Below are 17,436 nucleotides of genomic sequence, written 5' to 3'. Positions count from 1 at the left end.
TGGCAGCCGATGGATAGAACATCAGATGAGCAGTTACAGGGTGATAAGGGAGCCTCATTCTTAAAATAGTCTAAAAAAAGAAAGGATCTTCTGGCATAGGCCAGCAAGTTTCTCCCCTTTAGATGGCTTTACCCCTATGTGTTGCTGTAACACATTTCATATAGTGCGGCACGCCAACGCACAAGTGCTCACGGACCTACCCCAGCACACATGATGCATTAAGTTCTGGTTCACACCTGAGCGTACGCGAACGCGCAAAACACAAAAACAATACATTCCTATGGGGCTCATTCACACCTGGGCATTCATATGTGCGTGCGAAAATATGGACCGCAGCAAAAAGTACATGAGTGATTTTCTGGGCAGTTGCCGCCCATTCTGACTATGGTTGTAGCCTCAAATGCAAGAAAAATGTTGTGTTTTTGTCTGTGTGTACAACCGCGTGAAAAAAAGCGCTGAATTCCAAACGTGCAAGTGTTAACGGAGCCTTAAAGAAAAAGAAACGCAGATCCAGTTTTCCGTCCTTTGCCATGTGATGGCAGCTTATTTTAAATGAATAGACTGCCTAAGTGCTACAAATGTTAATCTGCCACAACCCATGTGTTAATGTGGGAGCAGTAAAGCACAGCAGTGCTATGTATAGGTGTGAAGCAGGCCTTATTGCTTTGACATCCATACTGCAAACTAAAAGGGAACCACAGATTGTCCCTAAAAGACCCTGACACAAACAACTGCAGGTAAAAGCATGAAAAAAATCAAGTATTTTAAAAGCTTACTTGCAGTGTTCTTTTCCTTTTTCATAAACAATTTATTTTACATAAACCTCCTTCCCAGACTGCAAGGCATTCTGTGAATGGACCTATCACTAACCCATCCTTCTTCCATTCAAGGGACACCATGCATTCTGGGAAAATTAATTCTAGGAGTTTTGTGAATGGACGAGGGGACAAGAAGGGGAGGGCCAACGACGTGATCCTTCACAGTTACAGCCGCAGCCTCTCCCACTAATCAACAGCAAGCAGAACATTGGATACGCTTAATTAGAGTCCATTATTAGACTGGTGCTGTATGCCTTAAAGATATTTTCTGGACTTTAGCTTTGAAGATTCAAACTGGTCACATGATTGAAAAATACCTGACCAGAGATTACCTTCAGTGAATTCTGATTGATTGTTATGGGTTGCTAGTAGTATTAAACTCTAAAACTATTTTTTAATAATGAATCCAAATCAAACAAATATACATTGCCCAGCAAAGTATTTCTTTACAGTTTTGCCCAAACACTTACAGTTATCGTGTTTCCAAAGAACTGGCTCCAACTCTCTCAGCTTGGCTTCCCTGAACATCCTGTCCAATACAAGCTCACAAGGGACAGAGCAGTCTGCAGCAGCTGTCCATCTTCTAGCCTGGAGAAGGGAGCGGGGAAGAGAGGGGAGCCGTAGAATGTCTTGCCTTATTGTGCCTGGGTGTTTGTGGAGACACACACAACGTACTAGAACACCCAAGGGTGGCTGCATGGGACACTGCAGGGGAAAGGAGCCACCCTACAACAGGATATCAGTTCCAGTGCTCAGGGGACCAGCTGATTCTGCAGGAAACTACTACTTTAAAATATCAAGAAGAAGCATCCATTGTAAGGATTTAATCAGCATTTGAAATAGCTGAAAAAACATTTTGACTGTAAGGCTCCATTCACACACAAGCGGTTGTCTGTGCATATTTGGCTGTATGAATATGCGCGGAACCGCTCTAAACATAAAAAACAATGCACTTTAATGTGTATCGTACAGATTATTGTGGTAACCGTGCGGTACAAAACTGCGCGTCCCACAAACATAGTCCAAGTGCGATTTTAGGGGCAGATTGCGCACGTTCAGAGCAGAATCTGTGCAGTTGTAAAGATTTTAGCATTTTCGTGCCGTGCGATCTTCTGCACGGAAAAACGTGCGGGAAACACAAACTCTATATGTGAATGGAGGCTAACTGTTTAACTACAACAAACTAAAGTGTGGCTGATTACTAAGTGTTACCAGACATTCCGTGTATCAGGTCTTCTCTGCTATATTAGCATGACAATGATATTAAGTGACCCCCACTTTCAGTGATCTGCTCATGAAACCATGCATCGCTGATCTCAGGACCATCATGCCTGTGCCGGTCAGACAGCGCAATGCCAGAATACTGAATATGCATGACTTTCTGCCATAAAGACTCCCCGAGACAAATGCTTAGAGGGCGTTTAGGCAGAATTTGTTCGTGTGAGGCTCCAGGCAGAACATTACCTGAGCTAACTGCTTGGAAAATCATGGATGTTCCTTGCAAAGGCATTTTGCGGTTCACAGTGCTGCTGTGAGCTAGGATAGATTTTTCCATTATTGTTCTCTGCATTGCATTCTTTCCGAGACACTATGTGGGCCAGTTATGTATGCACTGATATTTCACCATGCTTTTCGGAACTGTACAAATTGCTGTGTTGCATTCAGTTCCTATTTACATTAGTGGTCACTGATCTACATCACGTTCATATATATATACTGCTCCTGTATGTTCTGATCTATCAGCTGTGTGTACGTCCTGTTTTGTATTACCTCCATGGGTGTAATGAGCTGTATTAGCACCTGCCCATTAATCCAGTATGAATATATAAAGGGTTAATGCCATCTTAAGAGAACGCTAACGCTGTGTGAATGCCGGTAGCAGCAGGGGTTTTCCAGCCATCATTTTTGCCCTTAGATATTCTAGCTATGAATCAGCAAAATGTGCTACATTTTTGTTTGGATCTAGTGAACATGACAACTCATACCTACTCATTCTTAGAGAGAACATCCTTGTTAAGAGGTGGCTGCAAGGACAACATTGGACTGTTAATGACTTAGGAATTTATAAACTTTCATAATGTGTCTACATGTTTACAAAGCACTAAATATCATCTGATCTGTGCAAAATGATCTCCATCATGTCTAGATGCACTGCTCTATGACTATCACCTCCCTGGGTGCACTGATCTGTAACTATCACCTCCCTGTGTGCACTGATCTGACTATCACCTCCCTGTGTGCACTGATCTGTGATTATAACCTCCCTGTGTGCACTGATCTGTGATTATCACCTCCCTGTGTGCACTGATCTGTTATTATCACCTCCCTGTGTGCACTGATCTGTGATTATCACCTCGCTGTGTGCACTGATCTGTTACTATCACCTTCCTGCGTGCACTGATCTATGACTATCGCCTCCCTGTGTGCACTGGTCTGTAATTATCACTTCCCTGTGTGCACTGATCTGTAATTATCACCTCCCTGTGTGCACTGATCTGTAACTATCACCTCCCTGTGTGCACTGATCTATGACTATCACATCCCTGTGTGCACTGATCTGTGATTATCACCTCCCTGTGTACACTGATCTGTGATTATCACCTCCCTGTGTGCACTGATCTATGACTATCACCTCCCTGTGTGCACTGATCTGTAATTATCACCTCCCTGTGTGCACTGATCTGTTACTATCACCTCCCTGTGTGCACTGATCTGTTACTATCACCTCCCTGTGTGCACTGATCTGTTACTATCACCTCCCTGTGTGCACTGGTCTATGACTATCACCTCCCTGTGTGCACTGATCTGTTACTATCACCTCCCTGTGTGCACTGATCTGTTACTATCACCTCCCTGTGTGCACTGGTCTATGACTATCACCTCCCTGTGTGCACTGATCTGTGACTATCACCTCCCTGTGTACACTGATCTGTGATTATCACCTCCCTGTGTGCACTGATCTGTTACTATCACCTCCCTGTGTGCACTGATTTGTTACTATCACCTCCCTGTGTGCACTGGTCTATGACTATCACCTCCCTGTGTGCACTGATCTGTGACTATCACCTCCCTGTGTGCACTGGTCTATGACTATCACCTCCCTGTGTGCACTGATCTGTGACTATCACCTCCCTGTGTGCACTGATCTGTGACTATCACCTCCCTGTGTGCACTGATCTGTTACTATCACCTCCCTGTGTGCACTGGTCTATGACTATCACCTCCCTGTGTGCACTGATCTGTGACTATCACCTCCCTGTGTGCACTGATCTGTGACTATCACCTCCCTGTATGCACTGATCTGTGACTATCACCTCCCTGGGTGCACTGATCTGTGACTATCACCTCCTTGTGTTCACAGATCTGTGATTATCACCTCCCTGTGTGCACTGATCTGTGATTATCACCTCCCTGTGTGCACTGATCTGTAACTATCACCTCCCTGTGTGCACTGATCTATGACTATCACATCCCTGTGTGCACTGATCTGTGATTATTACCTCCCTGTGTGCACTGATCTATGACTATCACCTCCCTGTGTGCACTGATCTGTAATTATCACCTCCCTGTGTGCACTGATCTGTTACTATCACCTCCCTGTGTGCACTGGTCTATGACTATCACCTCCCTGTGTGCACTGATCTGTGACTATCACCTCCCTGTGTGCACTGATCTGTGACTATCACTTCCCTGTGTGCACTGATCTGTGACTATCACCTCCCTGTGTGCACTGATCTGTGATTATCACCTCCCTGTGTGCACTGATCTGTTATTATCACCTCCCTGTGTGCACTGATCTGTGATTATCACCTCCCTGTGTGCACTGATCTGTGACTATCACTTCCCTGTGTGCACTGATCTGTGACTATCACCTCCCTGTGTGCACTGATCTGTGATTATCACCTCCCTGTGTGCACTGATCTGTTATTATCACCTCCCTGTGTGCACTGATCTGTGATTATCACCTCCCTGTGTGCACTGATCTGTGATTATCACCTCCCTGTGTGCACTGATCTGTGATTATCACCTCCCTGTGTGCACTGATCTGTGATTATCACCTCCCTGTGTGCACTGATCTGTGACTATTGCCTTTATGCGTTCACTGATCTGTGATTATCAGCTCCTTATGTACATTAACATTTGATCCTAATCCGATGTGTGCACTGAGCTGTCACAGAGTCTGTGTTAGTAAGTTAATTGCAGATCCTGTCCTAGTCACTGCTGCTTTTCTAATTTCAGTCTTTCATTGTGCACTGCTGCGCGGCCCTATCCCCCCATCCCTGCAGCTGCACATCCTCTATGTGTACAGTTCTATAAATACCCTATTCTTGTGCACACTGCTTTACTTTCATGCAATCAGTAAACGTGCTTATCAAAATGCAGTGCATGACTCACGTTTCCAACCTAGCATATTTCTGACAGGTCTCTATGAGTGTTGCTTGAGACTCCAGCTTCCTGTGTGATCGGCATTGCTTGCTAACACTGCGTTTTACACTGACACCTGCACTGCTGAATGATGGTCAATGTAAATCTGCCAGTTCATCGCACTGTGTTCGCACCAGTTTAAGCAATGCTTGTGTATGGGTTCAAGGTCAGCAGTGGCAGCCCATGTGTCATCCTGAGCACAGGTTTCCTTTGACAACCAAGTTATATTTATAGGTGATAAGTACTGCTATGGATTCTCTGCAACCCCATACCGTCTCCCTATAACAAGTATTCTTCACTCTGTATTCACTCTGCAGTCAAATGCCACCAGATCTGGACTGAAGAGTTAAAGTAGGTCTACTAGTGTGTTCAATAGTAGAAATTAATGAGTTCCTCCAAATACAGAAGCTACATAGGCCTCATAATGGGTGCCCAATCAGCTGCAGGATCAGGACGTTCCCCATCCCACAGCTAACAATAAACAAAGGGGTGGGATGCTTTTACTAGCGTTATTAACCTTATATGGCCACATGGCCATATTAGCTTAAATCATGTACGTAATATAACCGTGTAGCCATATAAGGCCAATGACATCACTGCATCCTGCCCCTTTGTTTACATGTAGTTGTGGGCAGGGAGATTGGGCCGCAGCAGAAAGAGGTTTCTTCTTGGTTCAGAGCCGCTCAGGTTTGGATCAGATTCAGTCCAAACATAAGCTAATTCATAGTTGTGATGGAAATATATCTTATCCCCTGCTCTTTTGCTTGTCTGTAATCTGCCTCTTCTATGCCTTTCCTGCAATATTCAGCAGTCCATACATCCCAACTTTTTGAGAAGTGGAAGAAGTATGTAAGCAAAGGACACAGCTTTTATAAACTTTTATAAATGAACCCCTTTAACTGCAATTCCCCTTCCCCCAGCAGCATATACATAGCTTCCTATGCGGTCTTCATCTCCTTTTTTCCCAGGAATAATACACGCTAAACATATCATTTTTGAATCCATGGTGTTGTATTTTGCCACTCACTTGTATGTTTGGGGAAACAGTTTTGAAACGTTTTTGTTACATTTAGCAGATTTATACATTTTGGAGTAAAACGTTTTGTACTTTAATAAGCTTTGATTAGCGTGTCAGTTCCTCAGTTTCTTTTTTTAAAACCAGGAAAGGAAATATAGACAGAAAATGATGTTCCTCTCTTGTTCCTATAGTGTAGAGCGCAGTGTGAGGTGGAAGTCTGGGTCTTCTCTTCACAGCCCCTTTCTCTCTACTGCCCTCAGTGTGTCAAAAGACCAGTGCAAATGAAACCAAGTTCCCTATTAACCTAACCCCCTGGCACTGCCATGGTTTGGGAAGACGTCTGAGCATTTTTGAGAGCTCCTTGACTGGACTCACTGCATTGATTAAGGGACCGTTCACACTAGGATGCACTGCACCACAACACACGCTTTTCATGCATTGAGGGACATCACCCATTCCAAATAATAGGCTGTAGCACACCTCAGTGCAATTCAGGTCATGCAGACAGGGGTGTCCCTACACTATTTGCCACCGGAGGCAAGGGAAGGACAGGTATGGGGGGTGCATAAATTATCAGGGAGGTGCATGGTACCCCTGCCAAGCTCTGACATCACTGGTTGCAAGAAGATGAGCAGGATACCAGCCAGAGCGTCCCGCTCAGCTCCTGGCTACCCGTGATGTCAGTGAGCAGGACAGGGTGCCAGCCAGAGCGCCACACGCTGCTTAGAGCTCTTAACTACCAGTGACGCTCTCTGCCGTGACAGGGGAGGGGCTGCTGGCGGAACGGACAGGGGAGGGGGCGGGTACAGCTGGCTCTGCCTCTAGATAGGCAGAGCCAGCTGTCAGTCATGGAGCTGGGCGGATCCCGCCACAATTGTCGGTATCCGCTTCAGCTGCGGCATCTCAGTATACCGCCAGCAGCAGCTCGCGGTATACTGCGGCATCTCAGTATAGCTTGCGGTATACTGAGCCTAGGGTGACGGGAGGATGCTAGTTTGTGTCCTCCCGTTACCCTAAGGAGAACTATGGGGAAAAGCCTTAACCCCATAGTTCTCCTTTAAAGTAGAACTAAAGCCAAAAGTTGTTTTGTAGTTTTTGATAGTGTACGGCGGGGGTTATAACCCCCATCAGCTTTTTTTTCACATTGGGAAGGTTTCCCTTCACTTCCTGTTCAATAGACACAGGAAGTGAGAGGAAATCTCTCCAAAGTAAGCCAAATTCCCCATGATCACCAGAACTTGTGTCCCCATTGGAAGATTTCCCATCTATTTCTGTTCTGGTGACAACCCACAATTAGGGTTGCCACACGACCGGTTTTCACCCGGACAGTCCTGTTTTGGAGTCTTGTGTCTGGGTCCCCAGCCAGCGGGCACCTGGACACAAGACACTCAGTGGCGACACCAGCACTTTACATTTTCTGACTGGTGCGGCTGCCGAGGTCCTAGTCAAGCACGATCTCGAGCAGCTGCATCGGCCTGAAACCCGGATCTTCCTCTGAGCCTGTGCTTTAAGTGATTTATCCTATTGAGAAGAACGGGGGAGGCATTCTTCTCTATGTGATAGATCACCAGAACTAGAAGAGAGGCAGGGTTATGTAGATACACATGCGGCTGAAGGGAAGAGGCATGAAGAGGTGAGGTTATGGAAATAGCCGATTGCCAGGGGGAATCAAGATTTACAGGGGAACAGAATTCGACACAACACTGGCTCCCTGACACCGCGCTGCCCACCTGCGGACACCCTGATGAGACACCATAGCCCAGACAGCCCACCTGAGAGTCGCACAGCCCACCCGAGTGTCGCACAGCCCACCCGAGAGTCGCACAGGCCACCTGGAGACATTAGGGCGGCAACCCAGAACAGCACAGAGTATGTAGCTTCACATTATTTTGTATTGCTGTAAAATGTATTGCTGGGATTTGTAGATCTCTATAGCTGGTCTCCTTACTCCCTCACCTGGCTGCCTCTCCTTGCTCTCTCCTCTATAGTCTCAAAAAAAAAAAAATTGCCGTTCACGGCGCTAGGGTGTTCAGGTTTCACTTGAGGAAAAGGTGGCAATCCTGCCCAGAATTTTGGATTTTCTTTCACTTTTAGTGATAATGATCACCAGGACAAATAGAGAAGGTGAATCTCCCTAATGGGGACACAGACAAACCTGACAGGTGTTCTAACCCAAAACTAAAGAACGTCCATTTATACCCGGCTGCCCATAGACTAACATTGATAGTCCCAAAGTACTGAAGATGGTCCATTGTAAAATGTTGTCATATGTGTCATATTTCATCCTCTAGTCTTAGCAGACAAAGTGTAGGCAATGATAAACACTCACCTGTGCACTCGATACCTGGTGGTATACCCTTGTTGGTAGCGCTCAGCAAAGTCCACATACTGCTGGGCCCGATGGAAGGGTCCTCTGTTACTAAGCAACCAGTCGAGCGATGACTGCCCGGTTGACGTAGCCGAGCCATGCTGCCTAGAAATTGTGGCTGTGGCGGATGCCAAACACAGCATTACAGACAGCCAAGTCAGCACCAGCCATGCCCAGTCAGAGCGGGTGTACAGGTGCCACCTCATGCTTCTCGTACGCAGCGAAATGCTTCATTCTCCCCCTCACAGCCTCTCTCCCTGGCAGGAAACAAACAAAAAAAGAAAAAGAACAACGGAGTTAGAGACATGCATACCATAATCATCAAAAAGTCACATGCTTTAGGCCAAGGGTAGGCAAACTCCAGCCCTCCAGCTGTGGTGAAACTAAATACCCATCATGCTGCTGCTTTTGGCAGTCATGCCTGTGGGCTGTCAGAGTCTTGCAATGACTAATGGGATTTGTAGTTGCATCACAGCTGGAGGGCTGGAGTTGGCCTACCCCTGCTTTGTTTGTTTTTTATACATTTAAGTGTTTCATTTTACATTTTGCAAAGTCCCGGCATATACTATCCTGTTATAACATCAGCATTGTCATAGGAATACACACTAGAGTTGTTATTGACAATACAATCAAAGCTTACAATAAAAAATCCCTTTTACGGAGTCCTGCCTTCTGTCTGCCCATCACTTTCATCAACTTCCTGGATTCCCAATGTGCTTTGTGTCTCTTTCCCTGCTTCTTGAAATGACGCTATCTCAATTTCTCCACCAGACTGCATATCCCATCATGCATTGCTTCCAGCAAGCAATGATGATGTTACCTTGTTCAGACATTGAGTTGTAGTTCAGAAGGCTGGCTCTGTGAGATTGGTGACACAAGGAAGTGCATATTCGCAGGGCTAAGTGTGACTGTGTCACTGCTTACTGTAAGTACATATTATACATTTGCAAACTTCTAGATCACTATGGTTATTAGGAGTGGGATAGAACTTATGGAAATTCATACTTATTTTCAGTTTTTGACTATAGATCCCCTTTAACCTCATTCCGTGTCACTTTCTGCAAAATATTCCAAAGTTGTGTTTTACCTCACCATGTTATAGAGCATTAGGGGTTAAGGTTGGACACAAATCAAGGAACATTCACCTGCCTGGATTCACCGCATACTGGTCACCAACATTAGGCATGCTTATATAGATAGCCAGTGTAAGTTGCCGAGGATGAATGGTGGTGAATAGAAATAAAAGCTGAGCTTCAGGCACCGGAATACACTTGTGTATTTATTAAAAGTTAAATCACCGACCTAAAAAATTGCAGGTAAAACCACCGAAAAATCAAGGAATGTAAATGTTTACTTAAAGCGTATTTTGTTTACATAAAACATATTATTATTATTATTCAGGATGTATAGAGAGCGTCAGCAGTTCCTGCAATGCTTTACAATATCAATATACAATATAAAGGGAGACAGTACAATTACAATACAGCTGCAGTTAAGAAACTCAGTGATAACGCGCCCCATCTATGAATGACCATATACTGGCAGCACCCAGACCTAGAGCCCCCCTCCAGAATGACCATATACTGGAGGCACCCAGACTCCCCTCCGGAATGACCGTATAATGGCAGTAGCCAGACCCGCCCGGGAATGACCATATACTGGCAGCACCCAGACCCCTACTACCCAAGATAATGACCATATACTGGCAGCACCCAGACCCCCCCGGAATGACCATATACTGGCAGCACTCAGACCCCTGCTACCCCAGAGAATGACCATATACTGGCAGAACCCAGACCCCCCCGGAATGACCATATACTGGCAGCACCCAGACCCCCCCGGAATGACCATATACTGGCAGCACCCAGACCCCTGCTCCCCCAGAGAATGATCATATACTGGCAGCACCCAGACCCCCCCTCCTTAATGACCATATACTGGCAGCACCCAGAGCATACAACACCCCCCTCCCTTCACAGAAGGAGTGCACACTCACAGCACCCACCACCTTCCCCCTTAAGGGGGTGAATACTGTGGGGACAGACCTGGTGATGCCCAACTATCCCAGAATGAAGATGCAGGTGTCAGCATTGCTGAGCTGAAAGTCTGTAGTGGCATGCTGCAGGACATCTCAGACATCTCAGGTTCAGGGAGTCTTCCACTATAAGATAGCGGCTCCCTGACAACTGCAAGAAAAACATCTTATCCCGGAAAGGTTTACTCTGCAGAGCAAACCTTTCCGGGATCCCCTGCTATCTGTTTTTTTATTTTATTTTGACGGCGGCCGCCACAATAAAAATAAAAAAACAGATAGTAGGGGGAAGCATTAGCTCCACTGCTATCCATCATTCCAGAAAGGTGCCCTCTCCCTCATCTCCCCCTTGACATCTTGTCTGCAGACTCTGAGGCCCCAGGTCTTACCTGCACTAGAGAGGCACCAAAAAGGTACCTGGCTGAGTCTTAGCAACCGATGATGACATAATTGGTTGCTATAGACACTGTTAAAGACTGTGGCTGGCAACAGCGTCTATAGCGACTGATGAGTCATCCGTTGCTAGCACTCAGTCTGGTGCCTTGCTGGTGCCTCTCTAGTGCGGTCTATAATACATTTTTGGGAATTTGTGTTTCAATTGTAACCTCAGGCGGCACACCAGTTGACAATGACTGATTTAGATGTTAGTCTGCTGGTATCATGCGACGAATCTGCAACAAATGTGAACAAAAAGCGCAATGTAGATCTCCATAGGAAGTCAGTTCAGAGTGGTCAATGATGGAGTCACATTGTCTTGGTGAATGTAACATTAATTAGTGTATCAGTGCAGTGAATGTTACAGAAACAAGAACACATCCAAATGTGACTAGTGACAGCAAATGAGCTTTTAAATTAGGCAAATGAATTGTCATTATGAACGCTGTATAAGTAGACCCCACAGACTATACAATTTATAATAAAACATCCAATACACTGCTTAGCAGAATTAAAGCAAAGATGAGACAAGCATTAAATGGAGTAATTGTGTGCCAGGGAACTGTGACTAGGCCATACAATGAATCAGATCAAAATTGACAATAAAGTGTCAGCTTTAAAGCTGAACACCACACAAACAGTTCAGCACGCAGATGAAATGCATATACAGCAGCTGTATTACCTGCCAAAGATTTTGTATTTCTTGCCATCCAGTTCTCAGATTTTCACAGCTTTCCCATAGAGTACTGCCCAGCCTGTTAGGGAAGGAGACCCGATTTTTCTGAATTGCACTTAAAAGAGAACTAGAGAACCACAAAGATAACTATGTGGTAAGCTTTTTATCCCATAGTTCTCTTTAGCGTCACAGAAGGAGATATACTAACGTCCTCCCGTGACCCAAAGCTCAGTATATAGTGGGCTATTGCTCGCTTAATACTGAGAGAGATGCAGCCAGGACAGATAGCGACAATACTGACGAGATCCACCCAGCTGGCTGATTGACAGCGAACTCTGCCTATCTAGAGGCGGAACCAGCTGTGATCGCCCCCTCTGTGTCTTTTCCTCCACTCAGCGATGGAGAAAAATAGAGGGGAGGGGGGAATTCCTGCAGGGAGCGGTGACTGATAGTGATCACTTTCTGCAGGGAGGTGATGGGGAAGTGAGCGAGCGGAAGTATGTGTTCGCTCTCTTCACGATCTATTGAGCCGACATGTGACAGTTTCAATGTCACACGTCGGCTCTAACTATGACGGTGAGTGTAAATGACCCATCCTCATAGTTCACCTTTAAGTTTCACTTACAGGTCTTGTCCCTCCCCCAGCCTGTGACTGGACAGTGAAAGGAGAAGCATCAGACTAATGAGCTCATCTTTCTGACACTCTGCTCTCTCCTTCTATCACCATGTACCTTGTTATCATATAAGCAACACAGAAAAATTGATTGGCTCCTTGTGCTGCATCTCTCTTACAGAGTTTTGCTGTACAGGGGGTTGCAAGAGGATGATACTAAGTCTTTTTTTTTAAAGAACTCCAAGAATTTAGAAAACTTACCTTTACAAGGGGTAAGTGCCTATTTTGTCTAGCGGGGTCACATAAAGAAGATATACTTATCTGATCCTCAGTCCCACCAGGCTGCTAGTCCGATCTCCGCAGCCTCTTCTCCCCCAGTGGTCTAAGGACTGCTGATGTCATCACGTCTAATGCAGGTCCATTGACTTGCATTATATCTTAGGATGCCAAGGGACATTCCATACTCAGAGCAGAGGGAGAGAGAGGTGAGTGGTGACCGCTACGGCAGCTGGGATCAGGTGAGTATATCTCCTTTATTTGAGCCATCTAGACAAAACAAGCACTTAACCCTTGCTGTGCGAGTGTAGCCCCAATGCAAGGGAACTTTTTTTTTTTTTTTTTAATTCCTGGAGTTCTTTAAAATATAATGTATGCTAGCCAATCATTTAGGGGGTTATTCACTAAGCTGTTAAAGGATTAGCCGAAGGCTTGGTTAAATCCTTTATGAAAGGGGCCACTCGGATTCCGATAAGCCCCCTTGCTCGCAGACCCCCACAACCACAGGTCCAGGGTTGTAGGGAAGAGGCCCTTGTCCTCTTCGACATGGGGTCCCTCATGGCAAAGCACCTTATCCATGTCAAGAGCATATGGCCTGGTGCGTTGCAGGAGGGGGAATGCACACTTGTCCCCCCCCCCCCTTTCCTGCTGCTCGGATTAAGGGTCCGGTAGGAATTTTAGGGGGCACCCCACACTTTTTCTTGTTTGTTTTTTTGGCATGGGGTCCCCTCTAAAAAAAAATCGGCTATTTACTCTCTGCTGTTTCGTCCTTTGGAGAATAGAGGTGAAGAGCAATGAACGTTTGCTTCAGCCAATCCAGATGTTTTATCGGCTGAGGCGAATGAGCTAAGGTTGTCAAGTTGAGGCGAAGTTAGGTGAAGCTTGGGAAAGCGTTGCTCGGGCTGCGTGCCATTCGCTGGCCTGGGTTTAAATAGAGTCAGGAAGAGAGAGGATCCACAGGATTGGCCACAAGCAGATTGCACTGATTGGCCAAAAAGCTGCATGAGAAACAGCAGGAGAGGTCGACCGACGCCTAAAGCTGCCAGACTGGTGCAAGAGTGAGTCAGGTTCAGAGCACATGTCTGGAGGACTACAAGCAACAGCATAGCCCTGCATGCCTGCAGAACCAAGGGTAAGAGGTCTGTATATTCTTGTAGAACTACAAGTAACAGCTCAGCTGCAAGTCTGCAGCAGAACTGTGACAAATACATTATACAGCAATGCCAAATAATACTATTATTCGGCATTGCTGTATAATGTATTGCTGGGATTTATAGTTCTCCATAGCTGATGGTATTATTCTGCATTGCTATTTAATGTATTGCTGAGATTTGGAGTCCTCTATAGCTGGTGGTATTCTGCAGTTCTGTATAATGTATTGCTGAGATTTGGAGTCCCTTTACAGCTTGGAGTCAGTGGCAGAACTAACAGGGTTGCAGTGGTTGTATTGCAGGAATCTTGATAACAGCCAGTTCTGCCACATGCTATAATAGTTAGGCGGTTCCCTAAAGAGTTCCAATGATGTCTTTCTGATGTTGAAATAGAATCAGTCTCGGGATGCCATTCCTTCAAGCTAGAGATTAGACTTCTATGGACGTGGTAATAACATTTTTGCAGCATTTATATGGGAGATTTGTAAATTATTCATCGTGTAAGTTACATGATGGATGATCCAAATTTAGTTCCGAATTCAGCGGTATAGAAAGACCAATAATATTTTTATGGGTTTAATAATTGTTTTCCAATATTCGTAGAGTTTAATAGAATAATACCAAGTGTGGGTATGTGGACCTATACCAACTTTACACCTCCAACAGACAGGACCGGGGCTATATGCATTCTATTTCAGACCAGATATCATCCAGATACCAACTTTGAGTAATTATCACTTTCTACTATGTTCCATGTTATAAATATAGAATTAGGGTCCATTCACACCAAAATCGGACCTAAAAACAGACCTACAGTCAACAGAGTTTCATACTCCGTAGACATCCATTGCTTTGCATTTTTTTTTCAATGTATACTCTACATACAGTATGCTACTTTTTCTCAGCACACTGAAACACAATGCAGCAGTGTGAACTGGTCCTTTTCACACCAATATATTTTTGGGCTCTTTTTTGTTCGAAGAAAAGTTCTGTTGAAAAATGGATGGTAATAGATTTGGAGTGAATGAGTCCTTAAGGTGCTTTTCTGATTGCTTATCAAGTTAGGAAATTACATTTTAGAATCTTTTATCAGCTATATTTCTATGGAAAATGGACACATTTTATAGGCTTATAATATAGAGAAAAAGAAGAAAAGTAAACAAGGCAATAATAAAGAGTTTCTGCTTCTAGTAACCAGTCCGATTTCTGAAAATAAGAGATGAAACTGGATTGGTCACTGCAATTGCCAGCTCCCTTTGTGTTTACCTGCCCTCTAGTTTTTACAATGCAGCGTCAAAAACTTTACCCCGTTCTCATTTTTAATAGCCAACAATTAAGCCTGGGAAAACATAAAGAAGAACTCTGGGGAAAAATGATCTTAACCCTTGCACTGGGGCTACCCTTGCACTACAAGGATTAAGTGCTTTTATTTTTTCGTCTAGGAGCGAAAATAACATAGTTATACTCACCTAACTCTTGCAGCGGGCTGGCTCCTAGACCGATCCCTGAAGCTTCCCTCCTCCTTCTCTCCAGCGGCCTAAGGTCCTGTGAGTCATAACCTCCAAGACAGTGCATTGGATATGAGAACACAGAGGGACATTCCTCACTGAAGCGGAGGAGGATGCAGGCTTCAGAGACTGGAGTAGCATTCAGCCGGCTCTGAGGTTCAGGTGAGTATAACTGTGTTATTTTCGCTCTTAGATGAAAATTAGCACTTAACCCTTGTAGTGCGGAGTTAAGATCATTTTCCCTAAAGTTGTTCTTTAAAGTAGTATTAATCTTTCAAACTGTTTTTTTCAATAATAAATCCAAATTAGACCACATATACACTGCCCAGCAAAGTATTTCTTCACCTTTTTGCCCAAGGACGTATATTTTTTTCTTTGCTAGGCTCATCAACCTAACCAACCGCTCAGTGTCTACAACCCCCCTCTGCCAATCCCTGCACTGGCTTCCACTCGCCCAAAGGATACAATTCAAAATATTAACAACCACTTAAAGCCATTCACAACTCTGCCCCAGGGTACATCTCCAACCTTGTCTTAAAGTATCACCCTAACCGTCCCCTCCACTCTTCCAAAGAACTTCTGCTTTCCAGCTCCCTCGTCAACTCCTCCCATGCTTGCCTCCAGGACATCTCTAGTGTCTTTCCCATCCTCTGGAATTCTTTACCCCAACCTGTCCATCTATCTCCCACTCTGACTGCCTTAAGGCGATCCCTTAAGACTCATCTCTTCAGGGAAGCCTATCCCACCTCAAACTAACTCATCCCCACACAGCTACCTCCTATTACTTGCCCCTCCCTTTTAGATTGTAAGCCCTCGTGGGCAAGGGCCTCCTTAACATCTTGTCTTGAAATGTATTGTAATGTCTTCCTTATATTATATTGTAAGCGCTGTGCAAACTGTTGGCATTATATAAATCCTGGCTGCAGTAAAAGCTCTGAGGCTGATTTACTGAAAGAGTTGAGAATCTTCACTCAATAAATAGTAGTTGTGTTCACTTTGCATACCCAACCATGTACAGATGAAATTCCAACTATCCCTAAGGCCCCTTCACACTTTTGCAGTGCGTGTAGCAACGCATCATCTCTTGTATTCAGCAATCCCTCCAGCGCTGGTGCCGGCCTGTGACTCAGCGCTGACTGCTGTGTCTTCTGTTTCTCATGGTGTCTGTCTGACGTGCATGCTCCCGGCTGCGTGCATTGATTTACACTGAGTTTCTCCTCTTCTCCCAGCCGAAGATCTCTACTGCACATGCGCCCACCCCATCATCCTATGCGGCCGCTCGAGAAGCTCCAGATCTTCAGACGGGAGCAAGTGGCGGTGACACAGGTAAGCAATTACCTTTTTGGTAACTTTTTCATTTTTTAAAATGTTTTTGCATATATCTACTGCTTGCAAAGAAGAGTTTAATTATACTTTAAAACCATTGGAATTAGTGTGTATGCGTTTTTGGTGCAGATAAACAAACACATCGTTCTGGGGATGGTGTTTACAAGCCCTCAAACATGGAGGCAAAAGAAAAGTAGAGAGAATCTAATCCTGGTGCTGGAGACCCTGTGATAACTTGGGTTAGGCTGGAAGCATGATGATTTTTGTAGGAGATGAATAAGATCTGAGAACTGCTTGTAACAATCTTATATGGATTAACATGAGGGCGAGCATTGGAGGAGCCTCTTATATTGAGCAGAGATGCTCCAAGACGTTCAAAAATCTCTGCAATCGATGACGGATCTTCTCTATTGCCTACAGACAGAGAGCACCATCTCTTCGTGGTACCTGCACTGAACCAAAATGCTGTCTGCTAACAAAAGATGCAGCCTGTGTGTATAAGGTAATGACAGCTATGACTGGCCTCATTCACATTATTCATCATTATCACTGAAAAGTCAAAAGCAGCATGCAATGAAATATACATCTACATTTAAATGTGAATTAATACAATCAACTCAACGTTGCCAAAACTAATGGAGCCTATGAATTGACTTCACATACCTAGGGCATACTATATGTAAACCCTGACAATTAACATCTCCTATTTAATGTGTTAAATATACCATTGAAAGCCTTATGTTGCGTGCAAAATAACCTGCTGATCCTGCCAGAAATCCAGCACGCCCAG

General features: G+C 44.8%; 1 protein-coding gene across 1 annotated transcript in view; it reads right to left on the bottom strand.

Annotated features, from left to right (window-relative positions):
* BRINP2 (BMP/retinoic acid inducible neural specific 2) overlaps positions 1-17,436 on the bottom strand; it is a 262,091-nt gene that overhangs the window by 216,463 nt on the left and 28,192 nt on the right. Inside the window, exon 2 of the mRNA XM_018575321.1 lies at positions 8,591-8,886. Within this exon, the coding sequence (XP_018430823.1) occupies positions 8,591-8,835 (245 nt within the window). The 5' untranslated portion in view covers positions 8,836-8,886. The remainder of the gene's footprint in view (positions 1-8,590; positions 8,887-17,436) is intronic.

Source organism: Nanorana parkeri, unplaced genomic scaffold, assembly GCF_000935625.1.
Source record: "Nanorana parkeri isolate BGI_ZX_2015 unplaced genomic scaffold, ASM93562v1 scaffold52, whole genome shotgun sequence".
Lineage (NCBI taxonomy): Eukaryota > Metazoa > Chordata > Amphibia > Anura > Dicroglossidae > Nanorana > Nanorana parkeri.
This window is presented reverse-complemented; position numbering and strand designations above follow the sequence as displayed.